The 23,383-nt window shown below is 36.7% G+C and overlaps 1 protein-coding gene across 1 annotated transcript in view; it reads right to left on the bottom strand.

Annotated features, from left to right (window-relative positions):
- The window catches only part of GALNT13 (polypeptide N-acetylgalactosaminyltransferase 13), a 500,019-nt gene that overhangs the window by 130,977 nt on the left and 345,659 nt on the right, over positions 1 to 23,383 (bottom strand). The window contains exon 9 of the mRNA XM_015559821.1: positions 11,817 to 11,997. Within this exon, the coding sequence (XP_015415307.1) occupies positions 11,817 to 11,997 (181 nt within the window). The remainder of the gene's footprint in view (positions 1 to 11,816; positions 11,998 to 23,383) is intronic.

Below are 23,383 nucleotides of genomic sequence, written 5' to 3'. Positions count from 1 at the left end.
ACTCTCTTTACCTGAAATTTAGGGGGAACATTATAATAAAAACAGTCACAAATACTGTGCTATTCCTTCCTTTGAACCATTGGGTCTAAAATCCCCTGCCTTGATTCTACGTTTGTCTCATTCATTTGCTTAGCGAATAGAATGTGGCTAATGGATAGTCTGGGATTCTCATAAGAATCCTAGGCCACTTGAAACATTTGCTCTGAGGCAGCGGTTCTCAACCTGTGGGTCACGACCCCTTTGTCGGTCGAACGACCCTTTCACAGGGGTCGCCTAAGACCATCCAGCATATCAGATATTTATTTACATTATGATTCATAACAGTAGCAACATTACAGTTATGAAGTAGCGACATTAATAATTTTATGGTTGGGTCTGAAGGTTGAGAACCACTGCACGGAAGACAGCTTCCTTGAAATTATCTGTGTACTGAGACAAGCATTTCAGTTGATCATCCCTGTTCAGCCCAGCCTTTCAGCCTTCATAGCAAGGTATCAGCTATGCAAGAGAAACACCCTGAACTCTTCAGACTGGCCGATCTGCTAGATGAATACCACAGAGTGACTTCAGTCAATGCCATATGGAGCGGAGGAATCATCCCACTGAGCCCTGCCTGAACTTCTAACCAAAGAATCATGGGATATAATAAAATGTTTTTGTTTTAAGAACTGACTACCACAAATGTTAAAGACAAGGGGTCAATAATAAAACTATGAAGGACTAAAAGACAAAGAAGAAAAGGTATTAACAATTCTGAAACTGCTTCCTAACCTAAGTCAGAGTCCTTCCAACGAGGGCTGTCACTGATACCAATTATATTCCTACTTCATTGTTCTCCTAGTTTCTGAGTGCAAGACTCTTGTCTTCTCTGTTTTGGCTCTTGCCCCTGTGCCTTGCGCCAATTTAAGAGTACTGAGACAAAGAAAGATATACTTCCTTATGAGTGCTGCTGAATCATCCCATTCAAATCTACATAAGCATGTGTTAATGAGTCTCTGTGTATTTGTGCACATGGTCTCCCACAGCACTCTCACATCAGGGGCTCATGGACAGACATTATCAATATGGTGGTTATCTACTTTTAAGCATAGTAATTCCACACTGATAGTAACTACTGCATATCGCACTGCTTCTGATAAAATTATGCAAAATATCTATTTGTTAAACAGACATCCTACCTTGCAGAAATTGTTTCTCCTTCCCTTTGCAAAGCCCTCATCCTGTCTACCTGATGTACTTTTTTTTTTTAGATCCTGGCTTATATCCATTGTCCAGCCTTCCTTCCTACCAGGGACTTGCTGAAAATCTCTCTTCAACAACTTATAATACCATTGAATGAAGATAAGTAATAAAAATAGAATGTTTATTTTCTAAGTAATTTGTGATAATAAGCTGAAGGATAGCTACTATAAGGGAATGCAACTTATTTGAATGCTGAGGTAACCTGTCATTAAGTTTGATTTCTGGAAGTACTGTGAGGTTAGTTTTGTTGTTTTGTTTTCATTTCGCAAGGGTCCATTTTAAAGATCCTCAATTTAGCGAATCTGGGAAATTTAATCTACCTTGTGTCATTCTTGTATCTACAAAATATTGGGTTCGCTAGTTCTGTAAAAGTCATCCTGGACCCTACTCACCTTTCTAAGAGCATGTGTAAGTAAATAATTCTGGAACTTAACAAATACTTTATTTAAAATTGTTAAAAGATGAGTGTAGCATAGAAATCAGGCAAAGATGATCCACCAGAACACCTAATACTAGAGACTTAGCCTGAAAGTATTAGGAATAAGATATCTGCAATCATGTGTAACCAGCTGACAACCAATCATTTTATGTAGATGAGGGCTGCTAAGAGTCAGAGTGATCTATTCAATTCAATAAGAATTAGAACTAAAATTTTAGGTAATTGGTTATATAATTCTTAAGCTGTTCAGTTTTAATTATGCTAAAATTAAATAATAAAATGGGGGCACTCTGAAAAATAAGTGACAAGATGAACATAGGCATGGTAAAACCTTTGTATGTACCTAAGTCATGTTTTATTCATATTTAATACTCTTACATCAAATAAAAACTCAGCCAACTCCTGACAGTAAAAATCCATGCATCTTATACAAGTGTTTTTGATCATTTGCACCAATTTGAAGAACATTAAAAATTCTTACTTTTGACACCCTTAAAACCATACAATTAATTATGGCCAATACAATCCAATTAAAGCAGAATGTACTAATTGGAAATTTCAGAATACTGCATTATTTGTACACACAGAGTGGTTAGACTGAAGTTATGCATGCTTTGTGTGAGGGAGAAGCAAAAACTGGATGTATGTATAATTTTGGCATCTAAATCCTAGAAGGTGGTGATTATTCTGTGAATAAATCTATACAAGAACTTGTCATATTTACTCACTCTAGAAACTTTAAAACTAACCAGATTTGCTAATGATAAGATTATTTGAGAGTTTTTATCTGAAATAGCTGCTGAATTTCTAATAAAAAGAAACAACCTCTGAAGATTCAATGACTACTCCTTACTGTTCAAATTCAATATTTATGTAACATTCAATAAATATTATTGATACCATCTGCTTATCAGCTTTATGGAGCATGAATACATTCAAGATGCTTAGGAAGAATTACTGTAATGGGAAGTGATATAATCCCATTAATAGACTTATTGAAAACTTAACTGTTATAGCTGATACTTTTATTTATGCTCCATAGATGGAGATAATAATACTTTTCCTGAGGCGGGTTATGTGATTCTGAAATTCTGTTCATGCTTATTGCCCAGAAAGAACACTGAGTACTAAGGGGAAAAAATCATGCATTTTATTAAACTGAAACCTAAATCATTCACCAAATATTTCTGGGCACCTAAAATGCGCTAGGCTTAGGAAAGACTGTTTTACCAAAAACTAAGCCCCAAAAGTCATAAAGGCTAAGACTGACATATTTTGCTAACTTCTTTTTAAGCGATCATTTTGTATATCTATTGAGTTAAAAGACCTATGAATATATATATTAAAGAAGAGCAAAAATTATGCAATAGTAAAATGAAAAGAAAAGAAGAAATCAAAAAAAAAATGGCAAAAAAGATGTTCATGCCTAGTAGGAATGTGATAAAGGAAACAAGATAATATATGCAAATATAAATAAACATATGCATAGATGCACACACGTATGTATGCAAAAATTAAAAGGACAATCTAGAGTGTTGATAGTATACTATAAGTGCTCAAGCACTGTTACTGGGAGTGATAATGGTTACAGTCTTCTAGATGGAAGTACTGAAAATATCTACCATAATATTTGTGTGAATATGCATTGATCCAATAAATCTACTTCTATGAATAAATCTAGCTAATAACAGAAATATATAACAAGTTTAGTGTTTAATATTTGCCAGCAATTATCATAAGTGCTTTATACATATGTTTTCATTTAAGTATTAAAAGACATTATGTAGAAGGCCCTATTGTTATAACAGCCATTTTGTAGTAAATAATTCAGTACAGAGAGGTTAAGTACAGGGGTTACATGGAGCCAGGATTTGAACCAATCCAGGCAGTTTGCCACTAGAGCTCTTTCTTGTTAATCCTCACCCAAGGATGTTTTCCAATTGATTTTCAGAGAGTGTAAGTTAGAGGAAGGGAAAGAGAGAGAGACGTCGATGTGAGAGAGGCACATCGATTTTTATGCCCTTGACAGGAATTAAATCTGGAACCTTTTAGTCCTCAGGCTAACACTCTATCCACTGAGCCAAACTGGCTAGGGCGAGCTCTCTTTCTCAATGCTACTATTCTTTAGAAATATCCTCTCAGGTTCACAAAGTGGTTACAAGAAATATTTCTGTAATATTTTACAATGGCAGACAACTGAAACCTAATGCTTGTCAATATTAGTATAGGTAAATATATGTGTTGATACATCTATGCACTATAAATCTATTTAGCTGCAAAGTGGAATTATACAATCCGATGTGAATTATATATATGCAACACTGCATGACATGTTAAGAGAAAGGAAATCTAAACAGTACCTATTATATAACCTTATTTATTTATATTTGTGTATATATCTATCTACATGTGCAACTACATAAAATAATGTGAACGGTATACAGCAATTTTAGGAAAGGGGATATCAATGGTGATTGACATATATGTTGTATTTGCCTCCATCATATGTAATAAAACAAAAACAGGTTTGAACACAATGAACTCTGAAAACAAAACCCAATAAATAAATAACATGTAGTTACATTAGTCACATAGATTAGTGGAGGAAATGAATACTTTAAAAATGTGTAAATGCTACAATGGGAGAACTCCAGGGAGCCATTGGAGTTCCTGGGGAAATTGTACCAAACTTGATACATGAATGATTAATGCAGGTGGAAGATGAAGGTATCTCGTGCAGAGGTGGCAGCATTCATTAACTCCTACTGTTTTATGCGTATGCAAAACCTAAAAGCAGGAGACAGCAGGATTGAGCTTTGGTGTGTGGAATGCTGCGGTTGAAAAACTGGGAAAGGACCAGATCACACAGACTTCTGACTTTGTGTGAAATCATTAAAATGTTGTTAGGAAAGTGAGAGGTTAGCAGAGATTTCCTTTTAGGGAGGTTCTCTGGCAGCAGCATAGGGCTGGGTGAAATGTGGGCAAGGTTTTAGGTAGGGAGAGCCATCAGGGCAGTCCTGAGGTTATTTGGATGCAGGAAGAGTCTGAGAAGAGGGATCATTGAATGGATTTGAGAGAACTCAGCAGGCAGAATAGAAAGGACTTGAAGACTCATTTGACTTTGAAGTTTATGAGTGAGAAGTAGGAACCAAGGAAAATGTAGGTAGTTCACAGTAAGTATCTCTTAATTTTGAAAGCATGTTCCCCATGTATTATGCACTTAATCTTATTTTTCATTTAATCTAATTAATTGTGATGGTGTAGAGCAGTGGTTCTCAACCTTGGCTGCACATTAGAATCACCTGGGAATCTTTTTAAAATCCTGATTTCTGGGCCTCATCCTCCGGAAATTCTGTTTCTTTGTTATGGGGTGGGGCCACAACATTAGTAACAAAGAAACAGAATTTCCAGAGGATAAGGCCCAGAAATCAGGATTTTAAAAAGATTCCCAAGGTGATTCTAATGTGCGGCCAAGGTTGAGAACCACTGGCATAGAGAGTTTACTCTTTTTTTATTTTTTAACACTTTATTCGTTGGAAGTATTATATATTTTCCCCCGTTTCCCCCTTTACTCTTCAGGCCCATCCCCAGCCCCCGCCCAGGCCAAGAGTTCACTCTTTAAAAACAAAGACAACATCTTATTTGTGCTTATATCCCCCATCTGCAGAGTGCGGATACATATCACAGATATAAAAATAAAAATAAATATCCATAAATACCAATAAAAATGGACACAATGCCTTAAAGAATTAAAGAATTCAAAAGTGTTGATTGACAGTAGCAAGGAAAAGCAGTTGTCTATCCATTACACCAACAATGCTGAATACAGCTGGCATCCCTTATTTCAACATTTAACATTTCAAGGTATCACACAGATAAAAGATTATGTGTTTTTACAATATAGCATAACAAAATAATTTAGAATTTTCACCTCATACCATGTGATACCATGGTGTGTGCTGCTGAAAAAGCATTTGTTAAAAAATAAAAATTTAAAATTCATAGGTACACATGCGGTTTACTTTCAGAAGTGCTGCACTCTTTTCAGATGATTTCATGTTAGCCCAAGCAAAAACTGATATCCTTGAATTATTTAAAAAACGTGCATGCTGCACATTTTGCTGGAAACATCAAATCCTGTGCTTATTAAATCATCTTGCAACCACAGATCTATGACTTGTAAAAGAAATTAGGCCCTACACTCAAAGGGCTGGTTATTAAATACTGTAGCTTTAAAATATCAGCATGCTAAAGAATATTTGTATTTTATAGATACAAATTTCAAGAGATAGAAATGAATATAGGCCTTTGATGTTAATAAGGATCCAAAGATGCTGCTACCTTTAAATGAGCTGATTTTCCCAAGATTTTTAAAAGGTTAACAAATAGACAGTTAACCTTCAAAACAAGTTCAAGGATCCTTCTGCAAATATGTGCTTTCTGTTTACCTGGAATACAGATCAAAATACTATAATATTGCCAAAAGAAATTATGCTGTTTTCCTAGTTACACAAAAATATCTTTCAAGGTATGTTTTGGGAGTCTTTACATTTGATTATCAATTTTTTGTTGTTGTTGCTCAAAACAACAGCACAAGCTGTCCATTAACAAAAGGACGAACAGTGGGAGGTTATATAAGAACAGCTGCTTCTAATCTCCATGTTGATTGATACACATTTAGAAATCTACCTCCCCAAAGAAAGAAAATCAATATGTGTTTATAGAACAGCCAGCATTTCAAATACATGGTTAGTGTGGCTACACTGAAAGTAAGCTTTTTGCCTGTGACCAACAGGGAAAGAATGTTGCCATTTAGCCTGGACTGTTCTGTGAAGAGTGGTTGTCTTCTCACATCACATCATTTCAAAGGATTTGCTAGAACAAGTGGATTGGCTTAAGCTGAAACAGCCAGCCAAACTAGTGGTAAAATCTGCCTCACCCTTTAAGAGCCTAAGGGGCTCTTTAAAAACCTATATTGCTATAGTATCTGCATTCTTAAAAAGGCAACCCAAAATCAAACTGAACAAGTGTAGTACCCTTCAGCACTATTTCAAAGTATTTCTACTCTTGATTCTATTAACCATCTAGGAGACATAATTAGACAATGCCAACTCTACCTATATTGCCAATGGCTAATGTGTACAGGCCAAAACAAACAATTAGGCTCTAGAGTAAATATTTTTTTTTAAATCAGATAAAATTAATTAACACATGCATTTTTATATATACCATTTTAACTTTAAATTAATGGGGGGGTGGCTTGAGAAAAATAAAAATCAATGTGTGGAAAATAATCTTATTTTAAGTTTAACAACTCTTATGCTACTCTATCAGAAAACATTATTATCTGTCTAAATTGTGCTTGTTAGACTTTTATATTAATTCTGGAAGATAAGATTACATTACTGTAGGGTGCATATGTTCTTTCTGATTGGTGTTTCGGGATTCTTAAGCTATATTCCTAGAAGTGGAATACCTGGTCAAAAGGTAGTTCCATTTTTAAATTTTTGAGGAAACGTCATCCTGTTACTCCATAGTGGCCACACCAGTCTGCATTCCCATCAACAGTGTACTAGGGTTTCCTTTTTTCTACATCCTCACCAGCACTTGTTGTTTGTTGATTTGTTGATGGTAGCCATGCTGATAGGTGAGAGATGATACTTCATTCTCACTTAATTTGCATCTCTGATGATTAATAAATGACCATTTTTTCATAAGTCTCTTGGCCATCTGTATTCCTCTTTGGAGAAGTGTTTAGGTCCTTTGCTTATTTTTAAATTTGATTGTTTGTCTTCCTTTTGTTAAGATGTATAAATTCTGTACAGATTTTGGAAATTAACCCCTTATCAGATGTATCATTGGCAAATGTGTTATCCCTTTTCACTTTGTTGGTGGTTTCTTTTGGTGTGCAGAAGCTTTTTATTTTGATGCAGTGCTATATACAATAGATAAGATCTGGAAACAGTCCAAGTGTCCATCAGTAGATCAGTGGCTAAAAAGTGGTACATTTACACAATGGAATGCTATGCAGCTGTAAAAAAAAGAAGGATCTCTTACCCTTTGAGACAGCATGAAGGGCCCTGGAGATGATTACTCTAAGTGAAATAAGCCAGTCAGAGAAAGACATGCATCACATGATCTCACTTATGTATGGAATCTAAAGAACAAAATAAACTGACAAAAAAATAGATCCAGAGACATGGAAGCATGGAACAAGACTAAGGGATCTCAGAGGGAAGGGGGATGGGCAGGAAGAGATTAACTAAATAACTTATATGATATACACATAACCCATGGACATAGACAATGGTGTGTCGAAGGCCTGAGGGAGGGTGTGAGGTGAAGGGGGTCAATGGGGCAAAAAAGGGACATCTGTAATACTTTCAACACTAAAGATAAATTTTTTAAAAGTTATATTACTATGTATGCCTCTGATTATGGTGGAATCATAAAACCCTAAGTACATGGTAACCAATGGAATGGCCTTTTCTGATAAGAAGAGCACCCTTCACCTTTCTTTTGTCAGTGGGTCTTTAACCAGGAATTGGCTCAGAGAGGTGGGATAAAGGCTTCTCATTTGCTGAAAGTCTTATGAAGAGATTCCCTGACACAGACCAGATGTCAATGGAGAATTAAGTAGAAAAGAAAAAATAAGTGTCTCCTGCACTGATCAGGTGGTTCAGTTGGTTGGAGCATCGTCCCATACACCAAAAGGTTGTAGGTTTGATTCCTGATCAGGGCACATAACTAGGTTGTAGTTTTGATCCCCAGTTGGTGTGTGTACAGGAGGGCAACCGATAGATTTCTCTCTCTCTTTTTCTCTCTCCCTCTCTCTAAAAATGAATAAAAACATCCTTAGGTGAGAATGTAAAAAATAAAAATAATGAAGGTGGCTCCCTTTCAACATTCATTCATTTATTTTGTCATTCATTCATTCTTTCAATTATTCAGCCTATTTTTTTTCAAGGACTACACAGACAGGAAATTACTAAGCACTGGAAATGCATGTACCTGAACTACCTTCGATATAGAAATGATAATAATAAAAGTGAAACAATATGATACAGAGTAATAATGTATTGGCCATGGTGTCAAAAGTACAAGGAATAACATACTTTCTAGAAAGGAAGAACACACAGTTTGAGAAAGAGCTGAAGTGTTCCTGAAGCCAACCAATAAAGTAGATATTTTATAGACCATATTGAAAAGAAGCAATGTTGTCAGAATTCAATTCATAACAGATCAGTACTTCAAAATTGCATCTTTAATAACTGCATAAGTGAAAAATAAGATTCAGAATAGTGCTGGTATAAAAAATAGGATTCTCTTCACAAAACATCTTGGACAAATTAATTGATACATGGTGGTGCTTCTAGAAAGGAACAATTCCCTTAGCCAGAATATCAAGGTGGTTCAGGAGAATCAAACAGAGTTCAGTATAGCCTTTTTATACTTCTTCATAAATATGTGTGTGCTTATGACTATTATACTATAATTCTCAGTATGAATGTGCGGGTATATATGCCTCTAATCTCCCCCACACCACCTTCCCTCTTTATAAACTTACCTGTTACCCAATGAGATAAAAAATAGAAACCCAACAATTCTAGACAATAGCAAAGAAATCTGAGATTTTGATTGTAAGAGTAACAGAAGCCATCGGTAATGACAAAAACAGTTATCCACTCTAGATGGCTAGACACCATTCACATGACAGACTCCTGGCTGCTTCAATGCAACCCACTTTATCTGTTTTGGGATGATTTGAAACCTGCCGAGGGCTAGAATTGGTTTTAAGCATCCAACTCCAGTTTCCAGCTTACTACTCTTCCTTTTCCACTGAGAAGCAATTTAATGTTTCATGTTTTTTTATTTTCTCTCTGCTCACACTACAGCGGGCAGGTTCCATGCTCCGCAATTCTGTGACTGAGACATCCATAAGCATAAATCCCTCTTAGGAAACTCCTACAGACTTCCAGCATATTCCCCAAGTACCCTTTCTCTGCTTTCCAAGGTACCTTTATGGATTTAAATGAGCCTGTTTTATAAGAACAATAACTTCCCTAGTGGTATTTATTGTAATGTAAAAACTACAGGTTCCAGAATATTCAGTCCCTATCAATTAACAAGGTGTCATTAGTTCCAGAAAGAAAGCTTTATTTTTCACCCTTTAAACTCTAAAGCTTGTCATTTTATTAGTTTCCGAAATGGTTCCACTGTTTATCTGCCTTTTTGGCTCAATGGGAAATTATACAAAAGAGTTACGCATCACTTTTACAAATAATATTCATCAAGAGTGAATATAACATATATATTTACAATTATTTCAATTACTTATATTCCTTAATGTTAGGAGTATGTAATCACACATTACATACTTCTTCATTCCATTGCTCCTTTCTTCATATTTGAATTTATATATTTCTACAAGTAATGATTTATATTCAAAAAGGATCATTGAAAGAAAATGAAAAGGTTGTATAAATGCCACTGCCTAGCTGTGAATTTTACATGCTCTTGCTGAACTCAAGTTTGTGAACATCTGGAATGGCTTCCCACTGCAAAGGGAAATACATTTAAGCATGAAATAGTGTATCTGGCAATAGCTGCTTGACACAGAAGAAGCCTTGAAAATGTGTGAAAAGCCCTTCTCCTAATCACACATTTGCACATGCCTTCCTCATTTTTTCTTTTCTACAGAGTAATGCTCAATCTTCATAGGAAAGTTCACCCTGCTCACTCCCTTCACATCTATAAGAGTTTCACAGCCTCATATAAACTTTCAGAAATCAGAGTCTGTCCACTAGAAACAAAACAGGCTTGTGTAAGCCATGTCATCTATAATATCTATAATAACAAAAGCATAATATGCTAATTAGACTGGATAACCAACAACCTTCCAGACGTCCTTCTGGATGAAGCCAGGGCTGCGAGGGCTGAGCCCCTTGCATGGATTTCGTGCATCAGGCCTCTAGTTGATTAAAATATAGAAAAGAGGATGTGGGCATGGATTTTTGTTATTTTTATGGGTTTCCTAACAATGATATTGATGACCATAGGGCCTACATAGAAACTATCAAAACAGAACATTAAAGTTTATTTTATCATTATGTTAATTTATGCTTTGGTGTCTCTGAGATCTGGAAGGCAACCCTGTGTCATCTTCTTATTTGTATCTTCTCATGCTTCATTTTTTCCTTAAAAAATAAGTAACATCTCAGAGTAATCTTTTTAAAAAATTAAGTAACATAATGGTTGGAGAAACTCTAGAAAATTATAAAGAATAAAATTGGTTACAATCACACAACCCTGTAATGGGATTTTCTCACAAGGCTTTCTTTCCTTTTGTAATGCTTTCAATTTTTTAAAAATTGTCAATACTTTACTAAAATTAATTTATGTTTTATATGGAAAATTAATAATGTTTTATAAGAAAAATTTAGAAGATACAGAGAAATAAAAGGAAAAGAATAAAGTTACTCATGTCACCACCCAGTGATAGCCCGAATTTACTTCCATTTCTGTATCTATTTTTCTCTGTAATAAAGTAGAATAACATTTTATTGCCCCATTAAGCTTTCTCACATACATATTGATGAGTAATTTACTGTTATTAAAAAGTATTTAAAATAAAAAATAATATCTGTATAATTTTCTATCTTGTTTCTGTAGGTCATTTAACCTTTTGCGAGTCAGCTATTTAAGAAAATAAGGCAGTAGAAAACATCTCCACTTAAACATTATCAAAATTTCTTACCAACTCAGTCAGTTTTATATGTGAAACAAGAAAATAAAGGCTTCCTTTTCTTGAAAATAAATTATTTTCTTACATTGACCTGATACATGTTAATTAAATTTGGATTTCTCTGTGTACTGTTTGCTCCATTTTTCTGATATAATGCTTATGCCAAGAAAGAAACAAAAGAAAAAGGATACTTAGGCATCTGAGATCAGTACAGTGTTTCTCATTTTAGGTGAAAATTAACTTCATAGTACAACTTTCTCAAACACAACTTTCTGCAACATTATGGTGATGACATTTTATTTAAACTAGTAAAAATAATGAAACACATATTCAACATCCTTAAAATTATATTTTCTCCTGCAGAGAATGAAAACTGTCAGAATTGTTTACCTGGGGATATGATGTAGAAGAAATCTTTAAATTCATCCATCCACACTTCTGCCAGTCTCCTGTTATTCTTGTTGATGACATGACCGGTGCCACCAGGAAAGGTGTATGGAGTTGCCTTCCGAAAAACATGACCCACATGAGAGCAAGTCACAATCTCCAATGAGCCTCCGCATTGCCAAATCTGGGGGAAATAGCAATTGTTGTAGAATAGTCATTGCAGATAATGCAGTAATATTGTCAGAGAAAAAGCTGAGGCGAAGGCAAAATCGTCAGATCTTATCTGGTTCAAGCAAACATTGGATGAACGCAATTTAGAGCTAATATACTAAGGGTTGGCAAAGGATTTTAGTTTGAAATTACTTAATATGTTTAAATACTGTAGCATTAGAATCATAGAAATTATTTTTATGTGTCTTTATTAGACTACCTAATTTTTAGTTTATAGTAGTTAACCTAATTGCCGTTTAATAGATAGTATTTGGTATCCAATATTTGCAATGAATGAATAAATTTGTACATGTTAGATGCATGTTCAATAACTAAATTTGATTTGAAGGAAAATCAGTCTACTAGTATTATTCTGCATCCATCTGGAATTTTAAATGACCAATAATTCCCAGTTGTCCATATCTCCTGCATGGTAGGCCTTTGGATATGTTATTAGTGTTAGTAAAATGTGCTAGGATTCCTTTATATATCCTCAACATTTGTGCATCCTTCAAAGCCCATCTCCAAGATAATTTCTGTTTGGTATTTAATATGTGTGTTTTATATTTTAAAATGCTTTTATGAAGAACTAAAGACTTCACTGGTTTGGTCCTCCCCTTAATCTTCTCCTGAAACACGAATCATTCCCCTCATTACTACATTATATCTATCTTCACTTAGTATCACCTACAATGTCCTCTCTCTCAAATAGGTTAAAAAATATAGAAACAAATTTTAAAAATCACTAAATACGCCGAAACCAATTTGGCTCAGTGGATAGAGCGTCGGCCTGAGGACTGAAAGGTCCCAGGTTCGATTCCGGTCAAGGGCATGTACCTGGGTTGCGGGCACATCCCCAATGGGGAGTGTGCAGGAGGCAGCTGATCGATGTTTCTCTCTCATCGATGTTTCTAACTCTCTATCTCTCTCCCTTCCTCTCTGTAAAAAATCAATAAAATATATTTTAAAAAAAAATCACTAAATACAACAAAAACTCCATTCCTCTGTTCAAATTTCCATTCAACATTTTTCTGTTTCCTCTCACTATAAATTAACATAAGATTTGTAATGATATAGGCTGTTTCCCATCCTCCATTTTTCTTGTTGTTTTCTTGTTAATCTTCACCTGAGGATATTTTTTCCATTGTTTTCAGAGAGAGTGGAAAGAAGGGAAGGAGGAGGGGGAGAAACAAAGCAGAGACAGAGAGAAACATTGATGTGAGAGACATTGATTGGTTGCCTCCTACATACGTCCCAACCGGCCTGGGGAATCTAACTGCAACCCAGGTACATGCCCTTGACTTGGAATTGGACCTGAGACCCTTCAATGCCTGGGTCAATCCTCTAACTACTGAGAATACAGGCTAGGGCATCCCTTCCTCCATTTTTATCCATTCTTTTATTCATTGTGAAATGCTTCATATTTCTGTAGCTACCCCAAAACTGTCATGGTGAAAATCAGAAATTTTCCCCGTGATGAACACATAGTAGACTCCTTCTAAGATTATCTGACTTTTGGTTCTACTATTACATGGATGGTGGCCACAAATAGCAAGTGGAAGCACACTGAAACGGTACTAGGCAGCTACCATAAAACATGGTATCAGTTAGGGCCTGTCATTCTCTAGCCCTTCTATTTGATCCTATACCCTGGGGGACTGGCATCCCAGAAAACCCTTCCACGCACTTCTACCGGCATCGTCCCCAGGAGAGAAGACAATGAGAGATATGTAATGCTTTTGAAACCAAAGCTTTAAATTACTAGTATTTTTAATAACTTAGAGTGACCAGAAAGCTACAGAATCTGTTCCAAATGACATTGGGATTAGAAAGAAATGTTCTTCAGAGCATGAAACAATGATTGGAGAAAAAAGTAAAACCATTTTAAGTTTGTACCCCATTAAATTCAGACTATACAGTAAGCCCTCTTGTATACAAATTAGTGATTGGCAACTGTCCTTAGGGTTCCCAATTCACCTTTTTGCAAATATAGATTGTCACTGCGGCTGTGTAAGTGAGGGCACTTTATTTGCATTGTGCCATTTCTTGGCCCTACCTTTGTTTGTAGATTCATGGATTCTATTGCTAAACAGGCACACACAAAAAGAGAATGATATCTAATTTAAAATCTTTTAAAAGTAGGTTTCAATGGTTTCACTTCTTTCCTTCCTAAAGGCCATGGTGAGGCTATATGGAAGTGCTGATTTTGGGTAATCCTCCTAACCTGCAATGAGATTTGTGTGTGCAAGTATTGGCATAATGCAAAAATGGTTGTTGATTTACAAGACAGAGGAAAAACCTGTCACTGATTCTGAGTCTCACAGATGGAGCCAGTTCTTAAACACATTTAGGAGAGATAATAGAGGTAGAGGTAACCGTTCCATAACTCGGTGAATATTGGCCTGTGTTTTGCTTGTGAGCCATAGTCGACTAACTCCTGGAACAAAGTGAGCACTTTTCCCTTTGCCATCTGTGCGCACAGAATGTGGGGATAAACACTCATATGGCATTTCCTAGGTAGAGTCTCTCCCCCAAATTTACATGAAAATGAAAAGATCAAGGTAGGAATACATAACATTATGCATTAATTAGAGTGATATGGTCATGATAATACCCAGTTAATATGAAAACAAAACATTTAGTTGATCAAATATTGACCAGGTAGTTACCATGTACTAAGTAGATACAGTTCCCAGAAAACAATATAGTTCAATATTAAAGTGAAAAGAATTCAAAATGGTGGAGTCCCCTATGCCTCCTATGATAATGTCCCTAAGTGTATCTTCAAGAAATATTTTGGAAGGATGGAAGAATGAAGGAAAGGAGAAAAGGAAGAAGAAAGAGTATGACACAGTCATTAAGAATTTGGGAAATAAACAAATAGAAGTTTTGTAGTGATTCTGTCACTTAGTATCTATGTATACTTGTGAAAATTATTTCTTAATTTCCCTTTGGAAAATAGGGATAAAAATAACCACTTCCTAAGATCCCAATGAGATTCTGTGTATCAAGCACTGTGCCTGACACTTCATATAGAAAGAAGTCAATTGTTATCTGTATATTAACTTATCGTTGTTGTTCAGGGAAACACACATCTACAGATTATCAGCTTATTCTTGCTTCTTAGAAATATTTTATTTAAGACTTTTTTGGAATTACAATAACAATGTCCAGGAGGTTAGGTAAAGTTATGAGTTTTAAAAAAATAGCCAATTAGTCTCCAAGTAGAATACTACATTTTGTCCTCTAAAATTATTTTAGTGTCTGAACAAAGAGTATACACTGAATAAAACACGATGTCTCATCCACATGAACACATGATGTCCAAATTATTTTGCATCATCAAGCATATCTGATTGTTATTTTCTAGGCTTCTAACAAATTAATATTTGTACATCATATCTCTCTCAAGTACATTTGACCATGTACAAAATACAAACTGTCCTTTCATCCACAGAGGATTGAAGCTATTTAGTCACTTGTCTTTGTTCCCAGATATTTTCATGAGAGTCTTTTGATGATGGAGAAAGTTATTAATCAAAATGTAAAACGCCTGTTGCTCATTTGATTATCTTCCTGATTTTCTTCTCCTAGTTAGAATACAATTAACTAACATGCATTATTCTTTTCATGTTTTTTGGCATCTGCATCAGTGACATTTTAATTAAGGTTCATAAACTTCATAAGCTTCAACTTTGAAATCTCAGTTCAAGTGCTACTATTGTTTCTAATTTTACAGCTGTTGTGCCAAATTCAGGCAGCTGCTTGTTTTTATACTAATCTTTACCCCCTCACCCCCTCCCACACATATACTACCTCTGGCAAAAAGTCTTTAAAATAGCCTAAATAAAAACAGCAGTATACCATGGAGGCACATAGCATGATGATTCTGAGTGCAGGCTCTAGTTCCCGAGACCATATCCTCTCTCTGCCACTTAGTAGGGTGGACGCATCTTTCTGTGCTTCAGGTTTCAGGTAATAATGTGAGACCAGGAGAGTCTACCTCACAGGGTTGTTAATGAGGATGAAGACAACCTGACGCACATAAAGATACTTAACCTTTGGGTGAAGAATGGATCAGGATGGCACTAATAGGAGAGATTTATTAAGGAGTTATTGCATTAATCTAGGAGAGAGATGATAATGACTTCAACCAGAGTGATGACAAAGGAAGTTGAGAGTAGAGAGGAATATAATAACTTGACACAGTTTGGGGAATTAAAACTAAGAATTAATGTATGTGCTTTCCCTTTCTATGATGTTTTTGCTATTAGGCCCAACTCACATACATTTCTTCTGGCAAGCAGCTCCTAACTATATGCTAGCTTTCATTGATCTCAGTATTTCCTGACGCAACTTTTATACTTACCTCTAGACAACCTCACCCCATGTAGCTTAGTTCTATATAGGTTTTCATCTTGTGAAATGTTCATGTGTGTATTAATTCACACATTAATCTTATCTCTCTAACCACATTATTATCTCTTGAAGAAGAAGCATCACATGTTTCACATTATGAAACTGAATTTCATCATCACATGAAATTTAAATTCACTTTATGTAATTGGTATAATCCACATATAGCGAAAAATATCAGAACTTAGATACACTATTAAGTCACTGCTTTCAAAGTAATACATAATGATTGAGCTAGTCAATTAATACAGCAAAATCTGAAAAAATCACAAAGTGTACACAAAAGATGTCTCATAAAATGCAATTAGGAACAAAAGACATTCTTCTTAGTTCTGACAAAGGAAAAACTAAAACAAGATACTGATGAGTTAATTTTCAAAACATTTTTTTCTATAGTCAATGTTTCTTTCAAATAATCCCTGTCGGCACTTCAATTCTCCACTTTGTTAATACATACTCAAGTACACTGATGACAAATTCTTACAATTGAAACAAAATCTAAATGAGTCTGCACTGAGATCCTGAAGGCACTATGATCCTTAACAGGTTGACACAAACACAAAAGGCATGGAAGTCATTATTTAAAAGGGGCAGGTATAAGGGCTTCTGTAGGCATCTCTATTCATTCCTGACATGAAGCTTGCTAGTTATTCCTCATAATTGTTTTGATTAGGGACAGGATTCTTTATATTGTTTGTTTGACTCTTGGCCTAGTTTTCACTTCAGAGTTTAATTGGGGAGATTTATGTGATCTTGAAGAGGTCTCTAGAGCTGGAGTGATATTCTGATATCATCCTAACTTCTCAAGATGAATTCCTACATCATGTGATATAGGAATTGGATTGTTTGTTTAAGAAGATGTGATAAATACATATAATGAAATATTATTCTGCCATAAAAAAGAGTGAAATCTTACTATTTGTGACACATCGATGTGACCTTCCAGCACTCACCTGAGATGTCAGAGATCATGGATTCAACATGGTGGTTAGGCATTTATATATTTTATGAAATGATCTCCCCAATAATCCTAGTACCCAACTGACATCATACACAGTTATTACAATATTATTGACTAGAGGCCTAATGCACAAAATTCATGCAGGGGGTGGGGGTGGGGGTGTGAGGGATCTCTCAGCCCAGCCTATGCCCTCTCGTAATCCAGGACCCCTTGGGGGATGTCCGAGTGCCGGTTTAGGCCAGATTCTGCAGTTGGACATACCTCTAGCAATCCAGGACCCCTTGCTCCTAACCACCTGCCAGCTCACTCCTTACCACCTGGCTCGCTACTCCTTAGCACTGCCATGCAGGCGGGAGAGGCTCCCACTACCACCACTGTGCTCGCCAGCTGTGAACCTGGCTTCTGGCTGAACGGCACTCCAGCTGTGAGAGCGTACTGACCACGAGGGGGCAGCTCCTGTGTTGAGCATGTGTCCCCTGATGGTCAGAGCACATCACAGCAACCTGTTGTTCTGGTTATTCCATCGTAATGGTCGCTGGGCTTTTATTATATACATGGAATTCCCCTATGCTGTACTTTATATCCCCATGACTATTTTGTAACTATGAATTTGTACTTCCTAATCCCTGCACCTTTTCCACCCAGTTCCCCAAACCTCTCCCATTTGGCAACCATTAATTTGTTCTCTGAATCTATGTGTCAATTTCTATTTTGTTTGTTTGTTTTATTCTTTCAATTCTGCAATAAGTAAAAACAAATGATATTTGCCTTTCTCTGTCTGACTTATTTCACCTACCATAATTCCTTATAGGTTCATCGATGTGTCACAAATAGTAAGATTTCAATCTTTTTTATGGCTGAATAATGTTTCATTATATGTATTTATCACATCTTCTTAAACAAACAATCCAATTAAAAATGAGCCAAGGATCTAAATAGACATTCTTCAAATAAGACATACAGATGGCCAAAAGACATATGGAAAGATAATGTCACTAATCATCAGAGAAATGCAAATTAAAAAACACAATGAAGTGTCACCTCACACCTGGTCGAAAACAATAAATCAACAAACAAGCATTGGTGAGGATGTGGAGGAAAGGAAACCCTCATGCTCTGTTGGTGGGACTGCAAATTGATGCAGCCATGATAAAAAAAACATTATGGAGGTTCCTTAAAAAATTAAACACTAGAACTACTTTATGACCCAGTAATACAATTCTGGGTATTTACCCAAAGAAATCCCAAATTCTAATTCAGAAAGATATATGCATCCAAAATTTCAATTAACATTTTCCTACTTGGGGAAGCTGAATTTTTGTTGGTTATATTAGAAGTACATAGTACAAATACCATTCTCCAAATAAGAGAAATTACAAGAAATGACATTGTAAAACTTATTATGAGGCAATCAATGGGTTTCCTCCTTATCAGATTTGGGATTTACCCTATTTTAGACAGGTCACAAATGTTACCAAAAACTATTTTAAAAAATGGAAAACCACAAAGAACTTTTGTCCACAAGATAGTTTTTCAAGAAATAGACATATACTAGAGTAATTTGAATATATTATTTTCACATTGGCATTAAATGTAGACAATTCGGAGTTGCATCTATATCATTTCATATATTACATTAATTTGCTCCTAAAATATCCAGTTATCAAGTACTTTCCCTTACAAAGTACTATTCATCTTGACTTAGAAATGATCTACTGAAAGCCCCAAATTCAAAATGAACCCTTTTATACCTACTCATTTTCTGAAGGACTTAACACATTAATCCTGAAATAATTTCCTTTAAGTGATGTCTCCAAAGTTAGTGTACTTTCTCGTTTGTCAAAGAATTGGCAAGTGACTCTTCAGGTTGGGGACTGAGGGGAGTACAAGGAAGAGAGAGAAGAAAAAAATAGAGCAGAAACAAAGAAAGGTGTGCTTTTACTGGGTATGGCTTGAAGTGGAGGAACTATTTGGAAGTGCAACCGAGACAGTATGTGTATGAGCCAGAGAGCATCAGAAGTATAGTGAGGTGGTTGTGGCCACAGATGGAATCTTTTTTTTTTTTGGGGGGGGGGGGAGGGGGAAGGGGAATATATATTTTTCTTGGGGGGGGGGGGGGGGGGAGAGAGAAGGAGAGAGAGAGAGAAGAGAGGAGAGACAGACAGAGACAGAGAGATGTGAGAGAGTCACATCGATCGGTAGCCTCCCTCACAATCTCTGACAGGGGTCAGGGTTTGAACCTTCAACGCTGGACTGGGAATTGAGCCCCTCCACTTTCCTGTGTGCAGGCAGAAGCTCTAAGCACGGAGAAGCACCAGCCAGGGCACAGATGGAGTGTTTTTTGTTTGTTTTTATTGTTGAAAGTATTACATATGTGCCCCTTTTTTCCTCATTGACCCCTTTTAGTCCTCCCCTGCCCGCCTCCCACCCAGGACTTCACTACACTGTTGTCTGTGTCCATGAGCTATGCATACATTTGTTCACTAGATTCCACATAGGAGTGAGATCATGTGATACTTGTCTTTTTAACTTCATCTCCCACTCTTCTCAAACACAAATACCCATTCCCAGCTGTTAAAATACATAGTGGAGATGCCTCCAACACACACATGCCAACATGTACATTCCACTTTCACTTTTTGCCTCTCAACAACTTTCTCCACCTTGGAGATTCCTAATCTTCAGAATCATCATGAGTTATGTCCACTTTATTTCTCAGCTTCAGGAAAATTGTCACCTGCCATTATCCCACATTTTATTAAGACTGATGCTACTGTAGAAACTCCCAACACCTCCCCCCGCCCCCTTTAGATTTCAGAGCAACACAGTCCTATTTGCGTTATGGCAAATCTCCCATCTTCTGATTAAATGACATGGATGAATACAGCAGACATGAAATGAACAAGCTGTCTACCGGATATTGAAAATCCTACGTAATATAAGGTGGTTCTGCTTAAGAAAATTAGTGTCTAGCTTTTCATATTTACAAAAAGGTATTGCTTTTTTATTAGCATAGATTGTCTCAAGCAGATAATTTATAAAAAAGGAACACAAGGAATAACATGTGAGACAGTCACACTTTTTCATCATTTGATAATCAATAATCTTAAAGTGTAATAAATACTGGAGGTTTTGGAAGTATTTTCAGGGCATTTAGGGGATTATTAACTAAGACAAAAGTAGAAGTTTTAAAATCTGTGCTTTTCTCGTTATACAGTTAATCCTACAAAAAAACCTCAACTGTGAGAGGATTGTATATTGATACAATTATTGAAAATGGATTGAAAGGATCTATGACTTATTAAATGATATCTAGGTCCACTTCTGGGTATTTTTCCAACGAAATCCAAAACGCTATTCCAAAAAGATATATGCATCCAAAATTTCAATCAACATTTTCCTACTCAGGGAAGCTGACTATTTCAGTTGTATTAGAAGTACATGGTACAAATACCATTCTCTGAACAAGAGAAAGTATGAGAGATGACATTGTAAAACTTATTATGAGGCAATAAATGTTTTTTCCCTCCATCAGATTTGGAGTTACCTTATTTTATAAAGGTCACAAATGTTACCAAAAACAATTTTTTTAAAAAAGAAAAACCACAAAGAACTTTTTTGCACAAGTAAAAATGTAATATTTTGCATCTTACATTGGCTTCCTCCATTGTCCAATGATCTGACTGCCCGTCAGATAGAATTATCTGCTGCTTCTGGCCTCAGAGCACCTCAACAGAACAGTTGCGGATGCTGCCCTAGAATTCATGCCAGAACAGTCCCCTTTGAAAGTCAGTAGACCACCTGTCCCCAGCTGCAGTGTGTGACAACATCTCCATTCTTTCATGGATGCCAGAGATGCTTAAAAGAACTTGGACTGCCCCGGATGGCATGGCTCAGTTGTTGAATGTTGACCTATGAACCAGGAGGTCCCGGTTCCATTCCCGCTCTGGGCACATGCCCACTTGCAGGCTCAATCCCCAGTGTGGAACATGCAGGAGGCAGCCAATCAACGATTGATGTTTCTATCTCTCTCTCCCTCTCCCTTCCTCTCTGAAATCAATAAAAATATGTTTTAAAAAAAGAATTTGGATCGGGTAGGGGAAGAAACCTGGTAATTCAGAAAGTTATCCTTCAGTTACTCAGTTTGTCCCTTTGAAACTGTCCACCTCACCTGGCTGCAGCTATAGCATTTTCCTGTAAACAAAATTCCCTGCATCACTTGGGAAGTGGTCAAATGTCTTTCAAAGGCAAGACCCCATGATACATTTGAAGAGAGGAAATGACCTCTCCCTGCTCCAGCATTTTCCCTCAGGCCCTGGCTGGCATCTATTCAGCAAATATATACAGGCCATTGACTTTGTGTCAAGCATCATGCTGGGCTTGGGGGCATAGAGAAAGAATCATCAAACATGGCCCTCTGTCTCTAAGAAGCTCATAGGACAGGCCAGTTGTATCAGAACTGAGCATGATAAAGTCCACTCATCAGATTGGATTTGACAGTTGAAGAGTCCTCTCAATCCTATCAGAAAAGGACTGTTTTAAGAGGTACTCACCTGAACCGCAATCCTTTCAGAGACAGACATCTCCACTTTTGAATTACTTACATTTTGTTTCATATCGATATTTTTATAGGAAGCTATAAGTTTTGCTTCAGATAAATACTTTCCCTAGGAAGCACATAGACAACACTAATGCCATCCATGGAAAATTATGATTTCCTTCCAAAAATCATCTTACCAGCATCTCTTTTTTTTCTGTAAAATGTTTAGTGTGATAAATGTGAAACCTATAAAAATATCCAAATTAGTGTCACATCAAGCGCTCATTATAAATAACCACAAAACCTGGTGTGAGGGAAGGTAATCCTCTACTTTGACAGTTTTTGATTTTTTTAAAAATAAATTGGTAGTAATCAATGCCAGTTACATTATGCTTTAGAAGAAGAGTAAAGAAATAACCATTTAGCATGTTACTTTGCTCACTTATCAGTCACGAGTGTGGAGAATGCAGTGCGAAATTTATTTCTCCAGACATGATGCTTAAAGCACAGTGAGGATAATTTCCTCATCTCTGTTTCATCAGAATTGCAAGATGCCATTCTTGTGACATGCAAAGGTTGTTTAATAGAGAGCATCAATGCTCCTTCAAAAGCTCCCTGAAGAAGCCAGGTTTAATCCCAAACTTCCTCCTTGTCAAACCCCAATATTAACCCCATCCTCTCTGTCAATAATCTTTTGCTCCCTACTTTTCTTGTGTGCAAGAACAGCTGACCTGACTTTCTATCCATTTCCTCCTTGAAACTCCAATAATGCCTTCATGTATTCTTTCCATTTGTGAAGAGAGTCAAATCTCCTTTCCAAAGTTAAACCCTGTCCTCTGAACTTGAACTCAGAATACAGGACTAGGAGACTGGGAACAGAGGATGTGAGTTTGATGTTCAATCCCTCCAATTTCTACCCACATCACTTAGTTTCTTTGAGACTCAAAAGCATTAATCTATCTAATAAAAGAGAAACATGCAAATTGACCATAACTTCCCCATGCCCCCACGCCACGCCCACCAGCCAATCAGAGCTACTATATGCAACCAAGATGATGGCCGGCAGCCATGGAGCTGGAGCAGGCAGGAAGCTTGGTTGCCCCAGCGATGGAGGAAGTCAAGCTTCCTGCCTGCCTGGCCAGCTGCGGCCTCCACTAAAGGCAACAAAGTTTCAATTATAGAAGACAAATAAATCCCAGGTACCTGCTTCCAGCCACTCTCCACTGGGAGCTTGGGTGGCTGGGGGCCGTGGCCAGCCTGCAAACAGCCCTCAGCCCCTCCCCCAGACTGGCCAGGCACCCAAGCAGGACACCCACCCTGAAGGGGCTGTGGCCAGCCTGCAAACAGCCATCAGCCACTCACCCAGGCTGGCCACACCCCACTGGAGGGCTTGACCAGCCTGCAAACAGCCATCAGCCCCTAACCCGGGCTGGCCAGGCACCC

Source organism: Myotis davidii, unplaced genomic scaffold (assembly GCF_000327345.1).
Source record: "Myotis davidii unplaced genomic scaffold, ASM32734v1 scaffold753, whole genome shotgun sequence".
Lineage (NCBI taxonomy): Eukaryota > Metazoa > Chordata > Mammalia > Chiroptera > Vespertilionidae > Myotis > Myotis davidii.
This window is presented reverse-complemented; position numbering and strand designations above follow the sequence as displayed.